The following is a 16,730-nucleotide window of genomic DNA, read 5'->3' on the forward strand; positions in this document are numbered from 1 at the left end:
GGACAGCCTCTCAAACCAAACACTAGCTAGTCAAGTTGATTCACTGGACGCCGCTGGAAATTTTGACCGCTTTCAAGGTTATCAGCGGGGCAGGGGTGCTTATCGTGTCGCTAAGCTTGGTTCTGCCGCAGCGATAAGACTCTGATAGCGGGACATGCCCAAAAATTTCTTGGAGCTGCGGCGTCAGGATCGAATCAGACCAGATCAGAAGCTGCAGGCGCCAAACTTTTAACGTGTAAAAAAGTAAGTAAACTCGACGCCTAGTAGTTTGCACCCCGTTGCTTCATCTCCATCCGCCTCATAAAGTCCAATTATTACACCCTCAATTCTCTACAAACGCCATCGCCTTCTCTTTCCTGTCGTTCGATCCAACCTCAGACAATGGCCAAGAGGAGAACCAAGAAGCGCACCCATGTCGGCGCAAGCAACCCCGAGTCCAACGCTGTAAGTCTCGGCCATGCCAGCACCAAAGACCCCAAGAGCATGGTCATTCGCATGGGCGCAGGTGAGGTCGGTTCCAGTATCAGTCAATTGGCCAAAGATGTCCGTCTGGTCATGGAGCCTGGAACTGCCAGTCGGTTGAAGGAGCGTCGCGCAAACCGACTACGAGACTATGTCACCATGGCCGGCCCCCTTGGTGTCACACATCTCATGCTCTTCTCCAGATCAGAGTCTGGCAACACCAACCTGCGCGTCGCCGTCGCTCCGAGAGGCCCGACCCTCCATTTCCGCGTCGACAAGTACTCCCTGTGCAAAGACGTGAGGAGGGCGCAGCGCCACCCCCGAGGAGGCGGCAACGAATACCTCACCCCCCCTCTGCTCGTCATGAACAACTTCATCACCCCAGACAACGACTCCTCCTCCAATGTACCCAAGCACCTCGAGTCTCTCACCACCACCGTCTTCCGCTCCCTCTTCCCTCCAATCAACCCTCAACAGACGCCCATCAAGTCCATTCGTAGGGTTCTGCTGCTTAACCGAGAGCCCAAGGAGGACGGCAGCTTCGTCCTCAACTTCCGACACTACGCCATCACGACCAAGGCTGCTGGCCTGTCCAAGCCCTTGAGGAGGCTCAATGCTGCCGAGAAGCTGCTCAACGCCAAGAAGACAAGAAAGGGTGGTGTCCCCAACCTGGGCAAGCTGGAAGATATCGCCGACTATATGATTGGTGGCGAGGATGGTAACGGCTACATGACCGATGGCACGAGCGATGACAGCGAGATGGAGGAAGACAACCAAGTCGAGGTTCTCGACACGGCTACACGAAAGGTCCTCTCACAGAAGGCACGTGCCGCAGCCTTGGAGAACGGCCACGAGGACGGACAAGGCCACGAGAGCAATGTCAGAAGGCGAGCTGTCAAGCTGGTCGAGTTGGGTCCGCGCATGAAGCTGCGCATGACCAAGGTTGAAGAGGGCATCTGTAGTGGAAGAGTCATGTGGCACGAACATATCCACAAGTCCAAGCAAGAGATCCAGGAGCTGGAGAAGCGTTGGGAACAAAAGTCTAGAGAGAAGGAGGCACGCCGGAAACAGCAAAAGGAGAACGTGGATCGTAAGAAGAAGGAGAAGCCTGCCAAAGGCAGCAGCAAGGCAGAAGGCGAGGAGGAGGATGATGAGGACGAGAAGATGGACTACGACGGCTACAACAGTGATCTTTTTGACGACATGATGGAGGAAGACGAGGTCGATAGCGAAGGATTGGCTGGAGATGCAGAGGAGGCTAATGCTGCGCGCAAGGAAATGGAAGAACATGACTGGGAAGATGACGAGTAGTCTCGGGCCAACCTGCATTGGAAGATGGGGGGATGCTGGCTCTCTGCATTACATTTGGCGTTTGGCGTTTAGTTGACCGTGGGCAATGTAGGTTTCTTCATGAATCTACCACCAAGTTCTCAGTACCCTTTCCTGGGTGCGGATTATGATACCCTGTCAATGATACTCTGTCGATACATACAACACATATCAAACTGCTTCTGTTCTATCCTCCTTTTCCTGCTGGTCTGGTGCTTCAGATGAGCCGATTTCGGTGAAGCCCGCGCAGGGTGGACTATCACGCAGCCCTAAGAAACTTGCAACGGCCGCTACTAGTAGCAGTGCTGCACAGAATATAAATACGACGGTCTGGTGCTCGTCTAATGACAACATGAGTCAGTATGAGACGTCGATCAAACGAGTTGCAAGCAATTGATCCATGGAAACTCACCACTATCCTTATTTGTTGTCAAGAGTGCTATGATAACGAACACGAACAGTGGTATGTTCATCAAGCCGTATACGCTAGCTCTACCGGCATCGCTCACAATCTTTCCGCGTTGATACGCAATACCTGGCACGTATAAGCCATTGCACGCCTCGAGTACAAGGAAAGCACCAAAGAGTTGCGTTTCTGTCTTGGCAAGGGCCGCAGTTAGGAAGCTGAGACCGGCAAGCAACAATGCTCCGGAAAGCAGGACAATTGGGAGGAGCGATCTCGCTGAGTTCTCTAGGCCGCTACTCTCGTCCATCAGGATACCGAAAAGAAGAGCGCCTAGGGCCATGGATGCCATGAAGTTCGCGAAGATGACCCCGTACGGCGTTGTAACATCAACATCAGCGCCATCAAGGCTGTGCGCTTCCTGCAACGCACCTGGCCAGTAGAACATGAGGAGAAATATGGTTCCCTCGAAGCAGCATGATACCAGGCTTAGGATCAATATCTTTCTGTTTTGGAATAAGCTGGCGATCTCATGCAGCCACGATTTCTTTTTCATCCAGGTGTCTGCATTGAGTTCCACGCTCGAGGATAACTGAGCACCACAATTCTCGTTCCACGTACACAGCATCAAGACAGCTGCGACAGCATCCAGTATCAAGCCAATCATGAACGGGTCGGTCTTTGAGCCGAGAGCTAGGACCACGCAATGTGCAAACAAACCAGCCAGGATTGCTGTCATGCAGTTGGCCGTTGTCATGATCCCGAACATGGAGCTCATCGGTATTGAGCTCTGTTCTAGCTCACGCGATTTGTGTTCGCTGAGCATCCAGCTCTCAAATGCAGTCCATAGTAGAGAGAGTCCGATGCCTCCCAGCATCCGACCCGGGACAAGGATTTCGATGCGGTCGAAGAGAATGGAGACCGTTGCCAGTGAGTGTATGGCGCAAAAGCACAAGCAGGCTGCTCGTCTTCCGAACCTGTCGGTCAGGTAGCCAGTCCATGGTGCTGACGCCGCGGCGGCGCCATATGTTGCTGTATAGAGAATGGCCACGATGGCAGGAGAAAGATGCTTATCATCTCGAAGTAGGGAGTACATGTAAGGGCCCTGGTGTAGGTTAGGCTTGATTATCAGCTGCTTTCCTCGATCGCCTTACTTGGAGCCATTCTGATCCCATCACCAACAGATACACCTGCAGGAATGTCCATCTAAACGTCTTTGCATCTGCATCCCGTTTTGCATCCATCTCCATGACAGTATTGGGACTTCTGAATGGCCGAAGTACGATGTTACGTCCCCAGAGCAATACGACGCATAATATCAGAACGAAAAGGCTGACCCAATAGATATCCAAAGCCATTTCGAGCATGTCAAGACTTGTTACTGCTAACATTGTTTTAACCAGAGGATGAGGGTTTCAAGAGCATGCATGTCGACGTGCTGTCGATATTACCGCGTCGTCGATGTAAGACATTGGTAGCATTCCTGGTTGTCATTTCTCCCTGGCCGCAATCGTTTACTTTGATTATGACCTTTGACATCCTTCATTCTTCAATTTTTCATGATTTGGGACCCGTGTCTCAACTCTTTCGACTCACGGAATGTCGCCGCAATCTGCGTCCCATTGCAACGATAGGAAAACATGGATTAAGCTGCACTAATACTTTTGCCAAGCATTTTCCTACTTCATACTCCTTTCGAACGAGTTCATTTCATGCTGAATCGTTACCATCTTATTCGTATCAAGGTTTTTATTCATCTAACACATGATTTAAAACAGCCTGTGAGTCCTACTCGTTACGCGACGAGTGCTCGATGAATACCATAGTGCCTCTTATTAGCAAGAGTCAACCCCTCCGTCATGGAAACGGATATGGAAATGGATGTGCAACAGTGTTGGTCAGAACTTCGATGTCAAAACGTTTGACTTGTTCTTTAGGCCTGTTGCATCTACCTGCGCGTTGGTAGACTGTCCTCACATGCTCCTGAATCTCGACGCCGATCGCCGCGGCATGCAGGGATATTACCCCAGGTCATCCAGGGGTGCCCCGACCTGAGCTTCTGGAATGCTGAAATTCTCAACCAATTGCGCTTCATCATGATATAAATTCCGGCAATAAGCTTACAATTCGGCGACAGGCCTGCATTTAGAGGGTCACATCCAAATTTGCCGGCCTTTTGAGAATACTTGCGAGATGGACGATGCATATCAGCGTAGGGGCCCTGGAATGTTAGAGCGGTCGACATGATTGGCAGCACATCTTGCGATGAAGAAAAGTCTAGACCATCTCTACGACAAAGTACTATGAATTACTTGAGTCGCTTGAGCAGAATTACACATGATACCGAGCGGGCCTCTTGGGAGAGCAAGCTGGATTGTTTTACGTTACCGCAACTGAACACGACACATAAGGTAAAAAAGAAAAAAAGGTTTATAAACCGAACAGAGCTGCTTGTATCTGTGCAACAAACAAAATTTCGTAACACTTTTCTTCACAAATCCTGACTTGTTCACCTTGTATCTTGCCCTCCATAATAACAACAGAATGAGACTATCGTATAACCTGCTCAGTGTTGCTTCACTGGTGGGTGATGTGCTGGCCGACGGAGCAGCCATTGCCACTGCGCTCAACACCATCAACTCCGATACGGCATCTCTCAACTCGACCGTAGCTTCATGGTCGGGTGACTTGCTCGGTGCACTACCTATCACTGTCAAGTCCACGTCACTCCTAGTCAATATCAATAACGCCACCAAGACTGCAGACGCTTCTGCGGCACTAACCGATCTTGAGACCTTGAACGTTGCTATCATTACCGCCGGCTTGATCACAGACACCAACTCGACTCTTAGACAAATCGTGGCAGCTAAGCCAAAGTTCGACAAGTTGTTGCTTGGCCCTGTAATTTACTTGACCTTGGCAACGCAGAAGGATGCCAGTCAAAAGTTGAGCGCGGCTATTGCGGACAAGGTACCAAAGACATTCAAGGAAGCGGCAGAAGCTCTGGGCGCACAATTGGATGCGTCTTTCAGTGAGGCACTGGATAACTACTCTCTTCTATAAGGAGGGTACTTTAGCCATCCAAACCAAAAAAAAAAAAAAAAAAAAAAACGCGTGTCTGTGAGAGTTCTAGTTATGTATCAGCATATTAAATATGCTTGGCCTAGTTCAAGACAGCCTCTTTTCGACATATTCATTCCTTCACCCAGAACCATGATACATCAGAATAAATGCACCAAAGAGGACTCCGTACGTTGTGGGTAGCTCTCTGTTCCTAGCTTTGGGTCAAACCCATTGCCCCTCAACTATAAACTGTCCATGTAATTTCGGAAAAGAAAATTTGAAATGATGATATGATATGCTTTGAATTTCTGTCAATACTTGATGCCCTAGTAGCACAGGCAACGAAGCTGTCCCATCCTCAGTGCGGCCTAACTCTTTTGGCATAATTGGCTTCGGCTAGCAGCTGCTCAGAGATATCACCTTGAATGCTTACTATGTGAAGTCCAAATGCAGCTTGTGATGTTCAGATGTTTAAGTCATCAAATCAGTACATCAAGTGAAAAGGTTGCATTAGTCACGCGGATATGGTGAGACAATGCTCATATATTTAGTACCTGGCTAGTAGCTGAAATGATCATTAAGTTCGCTCCAAATCCCGGCCCCATAACTAATAAACTCCGCCACGAATAATGCGGAATACTTCAAATCTAGGTAACTCGAATTCTGGCTGTGACAAAACAACCTGGTAGCGATGTACCAAGGATTCAAGTATGATAGTCTGCTCTACGTTAGGTACCAATTTCAAGGCTCTCTTCATAGCCCAAGGAACGACGCTGGTATGCATCACTAGCTAGACAAACGAAAACTCACGCAGACAGACGTATGAATGCATCCTGAATCACAAATCACAAATCACAAATCTAGACAACACTTAGCAGAAGCCATGAATAACTCTAAAGCGGTCCGCTGGCGACGAATCTTGGCCATTCGCTCTTGTCATCTATTATGGCAGGACTGGAAGGCTACCCCAAGACTCCTTCTTGTGGTATAACTATGACAGATTCTACTGTTGGTATAGAAACCTGCGTGGAGGAAGATAGATCTGATGCACAAAAAAGGAGGTCCTGATTTTACTCGAGCATAAAATAACAAGTGTGGCGCTCTTAGAGCGTGGAATGATAGTATAGGTACTGTCAAGTAGGATATAGAAGTCTAAGTCTACAAAAGAGAATATCGGTGTACAGAAAGTGGGCATACGCCCACTGGCTAAGTCACGTGATCATCCATTCCAAGGGTTAGGTGATCCGAGAGCTCCTCGCTTTACTATGCGGAGTGCTCTCCGTTGACCGTGGCCCTCTATAGTCGTCCATATTGCCACAATAACTCAAATGTCGCTTACCCAGACCCAAGAGCTGGTCATAATTTTAGATATATATATATCTCGCTGCTTTAAGCTTATCACAATGTTAAGAGATTACCCAAAACTACTTGCTATCTGTCCAATGCTCGCCAATGATTGAGGCAATACATAGAACAGGTCGCCGGGATTTTCTAAGGTCGCGGTTGCCTTGAAGAAGCTTAACAGGTCTTCCTCGCACAATCATACACAACAGAAATGTATGAACACATCATCACACACAATGGGAATGTGTAGACACACAATCAGAGACGATGTAACACATTCTTGTTAGTCATAACAAAGAGCCTGGAATCTATAAATTCACCTCTTTCCCCTGATTTCATGGTTAACTTTAGAAACAATCAAGCACCGCTTCTACACTTGACAAACCTAGCTGTTTCCTCAAACGATTGACAGAACTTCTCGCAAACCGTCTAGCAGTCTTAACCGAGGCAGGGCATAATTTTCTTAAAGAAAGATCTATACCGAAACAACCGACTGTTGTAGCATTAGCGTGCTGTTAATGCTGTAAACTAAACTTGTGTATACAGACATCAGCAAAACCGAAAATATCCGCCTGTGAAATTAGAACATTAAAGGACTATCCAGGCTCCACTATGTCCTCAGCTCAGTCGCAAGTTTGGTATCAGTCCTGGCCAATAAGCTTTTACTACACGGCCGAGGACATCCAATTGGTTGATCCTAGTTATGATCTCGAGAAACATTGCTTCTTCAAACTCAACGTCTGCGAGATCTGCAATCAACCGTTAGATGGATCGACGCTGCCGGAGAGAAATCAACGCAAATCATATAATGCTGCAACGGACGCCACCAGCTTCAGACGCCACGAACGCCACGATTGCACCTACAGATGCAATAACTATATCGTGGGGACACATATTGAATACGGTGCAAAATGTATCAACTGTAAAGAGAGGCGTTAAGTGCTGATAGTTCTTATCGGCACAGTTGCGACAAATACACCATGTGGAGCAGCATTTTGACGTGGCGAAAGTATTTAGGTTTCTCACCTAGGTGGAAAGAGAGAGAGTGTGTGGTGGCAAAAAACCTAATTTGAAGACAGTATGTAACATCGAGATAGTACTAATATGGTGCCGGGTAGATAATACAGCTATTAGTTCTCCACTTTCCTAGTCATTATTATAGCTTTCGACGTTTTTAACGGACATATGTGTAAGGACTGGCGCGTCTGGATATAATGCCGGAGACGTCCTTTGCTACTCGTCGGATCTTGTCCTCAACACCGTATTAACCTAGTGCGCTTGTCAATTTGATGTGACAAAAAGGCAAACTCACTTTGGGTAAGGCGACCGTCCACGCTTCTAAGAATGTGTCCAACCGCTAGATATTGACCTCGAGTAATACATAAGTACGAATTTTCTTTTTTTGGAAAATTACAGGACAACGAAGGCGATTCTCATAATGTCGAGATATTTTATTTTTAAAATTAGTCTTAGACTAGCCTTGCGTTATATGTCGAATATTCTCATACGACCGATGCTATTAGACTCACACTCTGGATCTTATACGATACGATGAAGAGTCACTGTGTTATTTACCATTTAATTTCTAGGATGATACTAGTCCTGTAACTTATAAATGTAAAGCGCTATCATATATAGCGCTTAATAACCCATGAGTGAACTCAAGTCCCCTTGATAATAACTTCTCCACCGTACTAACAATGATATATCCGTTGCATGTCATAGTCGACGTAAGTCATGCTTACTGGTATTTGTTCCGTCGTACACGGTCCGGGCAAAGATCTATACTTACAGGACCTTTTTCTCCTTATACTCCTCTATACCTACAATATTCTCGTCTCTTACATTGCCCATTCTCTGTACGCCCACACCCTTTTTATACATTAGTTCTCCGCCAAGAGCAGCACTCAACTCCAGACCTGGAAAGGCCAGTGCAGATAACCAGATACTAGCCCATCCTGGAACGAATTGTGGAACCTTCCACCTCAAGAATATGGCGTACGTGCTTAGTCCGAACGCCATAGCGTTCAATATACCGTAAGCTGCTCCTGTATTAATGCTGCGGTTAATAATATTGTCTCTACTCTTGCCCTGGTTTGTGAGCTTTTTATTCTTGTAGTTAAGTCCATCCTTCTTATACAGCTCCCAGAACTCAACAGCCCCGCTTGTCATAGCTAGGAGAAAGGTAGGACGCAAGGCCGTAGACCATGTCAGGAGAATAGGCGGTGGTAAGGAACATGAGAGAAAAGTGCACGATTGAGGGATGTACTTGATGACTAAAGGATAAAAATTAGTAAATGTTAGAAGCCTTGACTAGGAGTGAGGGACACATCTATTGCAAATTGGCCATTGGAAATCGCTAAGCTCAATGACATTATAAATGTCGCTGACAATGTCCATATTGTAGATTAAACGTCGTAGGCTCTATACCTTCTTACTTGAAGTTTCGTCGCTGCGATCGGGTCGCTGGAAGTTGGCTGGAAAAGAAGCATCGTTTTTATGAAACAGTCGAAATGCCAAAGGTCGCGACGTGCTGTAACTCAGTGACTTATTTCATCGACACAGGAGTAGGTACAAATCAACGCCGGCTTATTGGCTGCGGACGCTCTGACAGCTCAAATACGTGTGACTCGATCGTGACAGAGAACCATCATCTCGGTGTCACACGATGCGAGCTCGGTCCGGTGCATTCAAGGAGCTAAGTATAAGCAGAAGCCATGATTTCCGACTTAGTATTGTTCAATTGTATGCTTAAATTGCTGCAAGGCTGCAGCCACTATGATCTGCAGACGTTGGTACAGAAGCAGGCACAAGTATCTAACCTAGCAAGTTGCTGCAATGGCTAGCGCTAATACTAGCAGATTCCTGTTCCCATGGACATGCACTAGCTTCCACGGTACTTAATTTATGTCCAGTCGCAAGGTGAGCCTCGCCGACACGACAAATAGAAGCAAAGTTGGTAAGGGACCCCGTGCAGATATTCGTGCTTGAGAAAGTAGCCTCAAAATGATGGAAGATGTTGTGTATATTTTTCATGGCTTCTGTCGGACGACTAAATAATTGCCGTGACGATAGGGAGGGTATGTAGGCATGGGCAGAGTTACCCCTGCGACAGTATCTCTCAGGCCACCTCTAGTACCACCATTTTTCAAACTTACGCTAACATGCGGAGCTCTGAACGACGTATGTTATGGAAAGGTCTCTGCTGGCTATTGATGCCGGCTGAATCAATCTCATGCCTGTATTCGGAAATTTCATACGTATGGTGAATGACCTTGCTTGACCGAACCTGGCGGACGGCGGCTGACATGGCCGATTTTCGCCGACATTGTGACCTGGAGTAGATATGGCGTCTTGGTTCATGGACTTATCAAGTCAATATATATGCCAACGTGCATGTGTAGGATGAAGATAGAGTTCGGAACTTCATGGTGTTAACGGAACTGTTGATAAGCTTACAGTATGAGATATTCAACCGACAACTGAAAGCCAGTATTCAGAGGCGGCGGTGTCTAGGACTACGATGAAGCCGAGCATACCCAACTACAAGAGCAGATGCTATAGAGACCCTCACGGTAGTGTTGGGTACAGTGCAGACGTTATCATTGGTCAGTTGCCAAGGTGAGGTGGATCTCTACTGTAGTGCTTGAGGGAATATTACCTTATAGTAACTTGGCAGCGACGGGGTAGTTATAGAGGAGTTGCATAGAAATTGTCAGGTTCAGGGCAAGAGCAGAGGCATTCAGCTAACCGAGAACTGTTGGAAGCTCATGCCCCTTACAAAAAAGCCTCAATGGCTCCTGATGACCAGGTTTTGATTTTCAGTACAATGAGTGGCTATCACCCTCCATATACCTGTCCGGTCCTACAAAGCTATAAGCATAATGGCGAAAGCAGAAAGGGACCACTTCAACTTTCAATTAGTTCTCGCCGAGTGCCCTTTTTCGTCATGACTCGACATAGTTGCAGAATGGTTACATGCAGTCAGGGAGTATGTGGGCCACATGACTGACCCCAGACTATTCAGCGACCTAAGATCGTCGGGCCGCAACAAAAGGTCGCATTGGCCTACGATCCACCAACGAGAGCTTTGACACTTGTCGCTACTCGAACGTCTCGCGACTAAGCATGTGGATAGCTCGGTGGGTCTATTTATATGGAAGCGAGTATATATCGTAGCGATCTGCCAGTAAAAAAAGGAAAAAAAAAAAAGAACAAAAAGAGAGAGCATCAACTAACGGAAGCGCGGCGTTCCTTGTTGTCAATTCGGGAGTCAGTTGAACACATCCAAAATAAAACGCTTCTCGAAGTTCAATTCAACGGTCTGGGTAAATGTCCACCTTCAATCAAGACTAAGAAGACACTGTATTACATCGACCCATCCTGGATGGTATGGTCACTGAGAAGTCATAGAACTTCTCTGCGCCGCCACAAGGTATGCCGAGCCGGAAAGACGCTGTCAATGTCTCAACTTCGAGTCAGTCTTCAGGCCCTGGACTGAGTGGTTGGCCGAAGCGACGCGCAGATTTGGACACCAACACACAAGAGAAGCTAGGTTTCTATACTAGTCTAGTCGAAACCCGGTTCGAGCGACTGTACTCCATGCGACTATGCATCCACTCTCCAGCCAGATTAGGGCACATTATAAAGGTGTAAGACAAAGTCAAGCTATTCCAAATGGGCAAGAATAGAGCTGAAGCACATGCAACAAGAGGTGACAAGAGGTGTTTTAATCCTCCTCATCACCACCTGCTCCGACGACTTCATCCTCGTCGCCTTCGAGATCAGCGACAGGAGCGGCGCCTTTGACTTTAGCCTTCACATGCTCTACGGCATCATCAGCGGCATCGTCATCGTCCTCATCTCCCTCATCATCATCTTCATCGACATCACCATTTTCCTCGAACTCCTCTTCGGGGTCCACCTCTTCTTCGTCATCGACCGCGGGGGCGGTTTCTTTTGAGGCAGGAGCGGTCTTGCGCTTCTTTGAAGGAGGTGCTTTCTCTGCTTTAAGAGACAGGTTAGCTTATGTTCAGGCCTAAAAGCACGAGGCACGTGGTAGAAGATGGAACGTAAAGAGCCCTGGACAATGACGTACGTTCGACACCGTTTTCGCCGTCGGCTTCAGGCTCAGCCTCTTCGTTGTATTCCTCTTCATCCTCTTCATCATCATCAATTTCGTCGTCATCGCCTTCTGAGATATATCTAGAGTCTTATTAGCCGGCACTGTTCCAACCACGCAACCACCATAAGCCAGCAGCACCAGGAACACTATATGCGCCCGATGGCTTTGCGATTGAACAGACATGCTTAATGCGACGAAGCTCGTGTCAATGCGCTCGCATGGTAAGGCCGTCTCGTACCGGCTCGTGGCAACAAGCAGGTTGTGAAACGGCGGTCCGAACCATCACTCGATGGTACGAACCAAGACTGGCTGTGTGAGACTTACTCCTCTTCTTCTTCGCTCTCGTCACTGGGGAGAGCGACGAGCTCTTCAGGCTCTTCTTGCTTTCTCTTACGGGAAGACATGGCGAAATGTGTAAGTTGGGGGACGATTTGACTTGTTTTGAAGGTTTAGAAGGAAACCCGAGCGGGTGTACGTGATGAATTTATAGACTACAGGTCGGTGACATGGGAAGGAGGAACAATGATATGTAGGGGAAAGGGGAAGAACTTGGCTGGTATGAGGGAAGCGTTGGCTACCGCGCCTGGGCAAGGGCTACGGAGGTAGGGAGATAGCTGGGGACGAAGTGGGAGGTAGATGACCGTACGCTGGGACATGGGAGAGCAATCGAGGATCTGAGAGGGGACAAAGAGGGGAGCTCTGAGCCTGCTTGCTGGGAGCTGACCATACCATTGTGCTGACCTCTCACTCATTCGGTGCAAAGAGCCGGGTGCCCGTGCAGTCTGGCGGTGCAAGCTGGGGGTCAATGGAGGATGGTGGGCTGGGCCGAGAGCTCCCTAGGGGTCATTCTGTCATTGTGGACCATTGCAAGAAGCCATCGAAGTCTCACTGCAAGTAATACTACACTCGGACCGCATACTGCACCTGGCTGAACCGGGGGAGCTTGATTGAAAAGAAGGGGAATCTGGGAAAAGACAATGGCTGGTAGGTTTGATGTCGCCATAACCTGAAAGGAAATAGTATGTTAGAGCTCAGACTCTTCTTTCCTCGAGCTTATCCCTGCTTCCCGCAGCTTATGGCCAGCCCTGCCCCGAAAGGGGTTCGCCTAGACAAGGTTCAATGTTCGCATCGCATCGCAAGGCAACGCGTCGCAACGAACCATATCGGTATTCTTTACTACACAGTAATTGCCGAGTCCTCGATCCTCAGATATCGCGACTTGACCCGAGCAGTACTGCTTAGCAGACTATAAACGGCCGACTTGTGCAGGGGAGTGCCTTCTACGCACGAAGTGCAGCCTGACACGAGAGTGCTATGGCAGAGGTCTAGTCTAGACTAGAAGCAATGATTTGTCTCTATAGCCGCCCTGTTGTTCTGCGTACGGCCTTTGCTGAATTGGCCAATACATGTGACCAGGCACGTGTGAAGCGCTGCAATATGTACCCTTTAATTGCAACCGTTCTCAAATCCCCGCAGCCTGAACACACGCCTCCCGTCATCCCAGTGGCAAGTGTTACCCCCGACCGACAAAGCAAACGGCATGCGCGACATCCTTTTTCTCCGTCCCCATTTCTTCTCCGCTCTATCATGTTCGCCAATCGAAGAACGCAATCAGCACATGTGGGCAAATCGAGTGATGGCATACTTATTGCTAGTCTAGAAGCAAAAGTAGAGGTTCTCACATCTTCAAACGGAAACCGATGCAACCGCACATGTATATTAGGTCTTTTGTTCTTCGTTGCGACTGCACACAATGTCTTGAGCTAGAAGAGTGTTGTTCGCGCGTCGGGCTAATGGCTCTTACTACGACCTCAGGCTCCTCAGCTGGAAACGGCTATTACTCAACGATGGAATGATGACCGGTGATGGTTTCCAAATCGTGTTGATGCGTGGTAGTAAACGCCAAATTGCATGTTAAAATCGTGTCAGGAAAGCTAGTCTTGCTGCGTTCTGATTGCTTATCTTCACCGGTCGTGTTTGCGCCTCATACTACATACATCCTGGAGATTGTCCTATACGGATCTAACATGATCAGAGTATAGAAGGAACCAACTACCAGTAAGTGGACACAGCCTTGGCTAGACAAAACGTTCACGTCACTTACATGGAAATAGAAATAGCTGCATGAATTCAAAATTGAGATATTCCTCCGGAGAGTGTTACTTTGATCAACCATTGTAAGTGATCTGAAGAGCCAGCGTGCTGACAGCCTGTGCAACATCATGATTGGTCGTTATCAGCGCGTCCAGTCACAATTCCAAAGTGAACTTGGGAATCAGCTAATCAAGCGAGACACCAGATGAGGTGATTCTAAAAACTAGCCATGACTTGTAAAGAGATCTCGTTGCTCTGGAGAACCAATGCATATCATACTCTCTGCCCGAGGCGTGCTTGTCTTGGCATATCTATTGCTGTAGGAGAGCTGGTGAAGGTGCCTAGTAGGGAAGTCATCAAAGTCGTCGTGGTCGACTTAATGAACCGTGCTTCTTGAGCGGCCGGTGGAGACTATGTATGAAGGCTGGGTGAAGGCTGGATGGGCACATTCGATATATGAATAAATACTCTGCCGACGACGGCCGCGTGCCGTTGAAGCTGATCGACTCTGCCGCAATCCTGATCACTAGAAATCAGTGCATACGGAGAAGCTGCGTGGTAATATGTAGTTCAATGATAAACTCAACGTCAATTGTTTAATCTTTTAGCACTCCCACCCAGACACGCTAGGCGACCGTGAATTATGGAGGAGTTTCTGGAGTAGTCTATGTAAATGACAATCCAACTGCGACGGCGTATCCTTTGCATTTAGAAAACTATATGCACCAGACACGGACAAAATACAGTGGAACCGAAAGGGTGATCAATAGCAGCAAGACAGCATGATCCCCGGCCGCCGGAAATGAACCGAGAACCTTGACACCATCATTGCAACATATCGAAAAGTCTCTTCTTCTATCTCTGTTTGCTTTCCCGCTTTTGTTTTGATTATGTATAGTTGTAGCCAATCAACAGTCGAAAGCAGATCTCACTTCCGACAATGATGCTGGCTATTCAGGCACGCCAAATTGACTTATTAGCATAACTCGGCAGGATTCTTAACGCCCGCAAGGCCAACTCCGGCAGCTTTGGCCAGCGGGAGGGCTCTGCTACGCAATTATGAAATTGCAAAATTGGTGAGGCTCTCAAAGGTGTACATTTGCACATGTCAAGTACAGTATAGGTATTTCGCATTGTGGCTCTTGATTACAATAAACTCGTCCGGGCGATCTCACCTCTACATTATGCGACGTAGCACTCTGCGAAAGAAATTTGTTATCAAGACCAGAGAAATGCATAAACAGCTTTGCGATCAGACATCCATTTATTCCCAAACTAATCGTGAAGCCGGACACTATCCGTGCGGTTGTGCATTTTGTGCCGCTCTCGCCGGGGTACCCAACATCCAAAGGTAATGTGGAGGCAGAGCGTTGAGAGTTTGAAACATAGTTGCTTTTGCTGATGGACATGCAACATACACGGTGGAACCATACTCCTCGATCTTTTCAGTGAAGCCCAAGCCCGAGACAAATCGCCCAATCCCAAAGTTTGCGGCGCACATTCCGTGTCGACCAGTAGCACAAAACTCGAGACATGCATAAAAACCTGCCTTTGGCGGAGGGGGAAGCGTAACCGCAACCTTAGCGTGTCGAAGAGTAACATCCGTGACGGCAGGCTTTTAGCATCAAGATATCTTGAACGTTGAGTGGCTGCTTTTAGGTGAGACCTCATTTGTCTGGGCTGTTTTGGTCTATATAGTTTGCCTGACAGCAATTTCAGTTCTTAGCCAAGGCAAAAGAGGTGTAATCGAGTTGGAATAAGGTAGAATACGGAGTACGGTAGTACAATAATACCATGCCTAGGTTACTATAATGCTTGTCCGCTGCCACGAATCAGGGTGACATTGACAGTGAAGCGGTACTCGATCAGTTCAGCAATTGTGACAATTCATCTTAATCACGGCTAAGGACGGGGTTACCGTGTGGCTCATGACCAAAAGTGATCCTCCTTTTCTTTTCACGAGCGAGAGGGGAGGGTGCGGGGGCCTGCCAGACAAATCAACAACACAAACAAGCCATACTTGCAGAGTTCAGGCCTCTTTGTCAGGGAATTCGCAAACCACGAGGTCGATTGTCAGTGACGGCTCAAGCTGCATGCTGCATCGCATTATAGTGGCTGCATCATATCTGCATTGTGCGACGCCAACGACAATCCACTCAGATATCTTTGTTTTAAAACTCGTCAACGACAAGCCAAGAATAGCGTCGGCTCAAGCTGCAAGCGAGCAAGGTGTACGAGCACGGGCACAGAGGCACAGGCACAGGCAACAAAGTGCAGGCATACAGTACACAAACAGGCATCGAGCTCGGCTCCAGAGATTGGGGAACACCACACAATCAACGTAGTGAGTCCCTCTCTCGGAAGAGTTTACATGGGAGCTGGGAGGGCAGAAAATAAGATTACTGCAGGTCCATTACGATTGGTTATAGATTTAATCAGTCACCTGCAGGTACTGTACAGTCTGTACCTGATTTACGGTGGGCAAGCGCACAACTTGCAGGAGTGACTATAACGAATTTGTGCACTACTGCAGCACGAAAGTCTTTTTTTTCCTGTGCTGCTTGCTGCTTGCTAACTGTCGCCTGAGACTTTTTTTGCCAATTTCCATTCCATTGATTTGATTGTTTGTCATCAGCTTTGGTACTTTGTCCAGTTGACGACGAGTCGAGCCGGAGCAGCAGGCTTTCTCTTCGGATCAGCCGATCTGGAACCGTCCAGCTCGCCTCTGTTGTAGGCGGTCGCACCGCAGGGACGAGAGGATTTGACGGAGATCATTACAGTGGGTTCTCGATTACCTGGCAGTCAGCCGAAGTCCCAAGTTCAGGCGCCCCAAGAACAAAACAATGGCTGCTTTATTTGACGAGAAGAACCAGAACCCTGTGGCCGTTACTAGGCAGTTTGAAATGATAG

The 16,730-nt window shown here is 47.9% G+C and overlaps 6 protein-coding genes across 6 annotated transcripts; 2 read left to right on the top strand and 4 right to left on the bottom strand.

Annotated features, from left to right (window-relative positions):
• Window positions 1–184: 184 nt before the first annotated feature.
• Window positions 185–1,969, top strand: BKA67DRAFT_410431 (Brix domain-containing protein). Its single transcript, XM_046096747.1, has one exon. The coding sequence runs from the start codon at window positions 382–384 to the stop codon at window positions 1,771–1,773; it is 1,392 nt and encodes a 463-aa protein (XP_045953051.1). The 5' UTR covers window positions 185–381; the 3' UTR covers window positions 1,774–1,969.
• Window positions 1,970–2,201: 232 nt separating this feature from the next.
• On the bottom strand, window positions 2,202–3,402 carry BKA67DRAFT_500545 (uncharacterized protein; the record flags this gene model as incomplete). Its single annotated transcript, XM_046097081.1, has 2 exons — window positions 2,202–3,299; window positions 3,349–3,402. Coding segments are annotated over 2 exons (1,152 nt in total), but the record flags the coding sequence as incomplete, so codon positions are not given.
• A 1,258-nt stretch (window positions 3,403–4,660) lies between these two features.
• BKA67DRAFT_579929 (antigenic cell wall galactomannoprotein-like protein) lies at window positions 4,661–5,305 on the top strand. The gene has a single exon (XM_046103806.1). It carries the CDS (start codon window positions 4,739–4,741, stop codon window positions 5,255–5,257), a length of 519 nt encoding a protein of 172 aa, XP_045953053.1. The 5' UTR covers window positions 4,661–4,738; the 3' UTR covers window positions 5,258–5,305.
• A 506-nt stretch (window positions 5,306–5,811) lies between these two features.
• BKA67DRAFT_579931 (uncharacterized protein) lies at window positions 5,812–6,399 on the bottom strand. Its single transcript, XM_046103807.1, has one exon. The coding sequence runs from the start codon at window positions 6,039–6,041 to the stop codon at window positions 5,865–5,867; it is 177 nt and encodes a 58-aa protein (XP_045953054.1). The 5' UTR covers window positions 6,042–6,399; the 3' UTR covers window positions 5,812–5,864.
• Window positions 6,400–8,389: 1,990 nt separating this feature from the next.
• BKA67DRAFT_662950 (uncharacterized protein) lies at window positions 8,390–8,773 on the bottom strand (the record flags this gene model as incomplete). The annotated part of the gene is made up of 1 exon (XM_046108100.1): window positions 8,390–8,773. The coding sequence occupies one exon, from the start codon at window positions 8,771–8,773 to the stop codon at window positions 8,390–8,392; it is 384 nt and encodes a 127-aa protein (XP_045953055.1).
• A 2,520-nt stretch (window positions 8,774–11,293) lies between these two features.
• Window positions 11,294–12,329, bottom strand: BKA67DRAFT_410471 (uncharacterized protein). Its single transcript, XM_046096748.1, has 3 exons — window positions 12,051–12,329; window positions 11,700–11,806; window positions 11,294–11,608 (listed from the first exon to the last, which is right to left on the bottom strand). Exons 1-3 carry the CDS (start codon window positions 12,128–12,130, stop codon window positions 11,331–11,333), a joined length of 465 nt encoding a protein of 154 aa, XP_045953056.1. The 5' UTR covers window positions 12,131–12,329; the 3' UTR covers window positions 11,294–11,330.
• Window positions 12,330–16,730: the final 4,401 nt, after the last annotated feature.

The sequence above is a fragment of the Truncatella angustata genome, assembly GCF_020726525.1.
Source record: "Truncatella angustata strain MPI-SDFR-AT-0073 chromosome Unknown BKA67scaffold_9, whole genome shotgun sequence".
Lineage (NCBI taxonomy): Eukaryota > Fungi > Ascomycota > Sordariomycetes > Amphisphaeriales > Sporocadaceae > Truncatella > Truncatella angustata.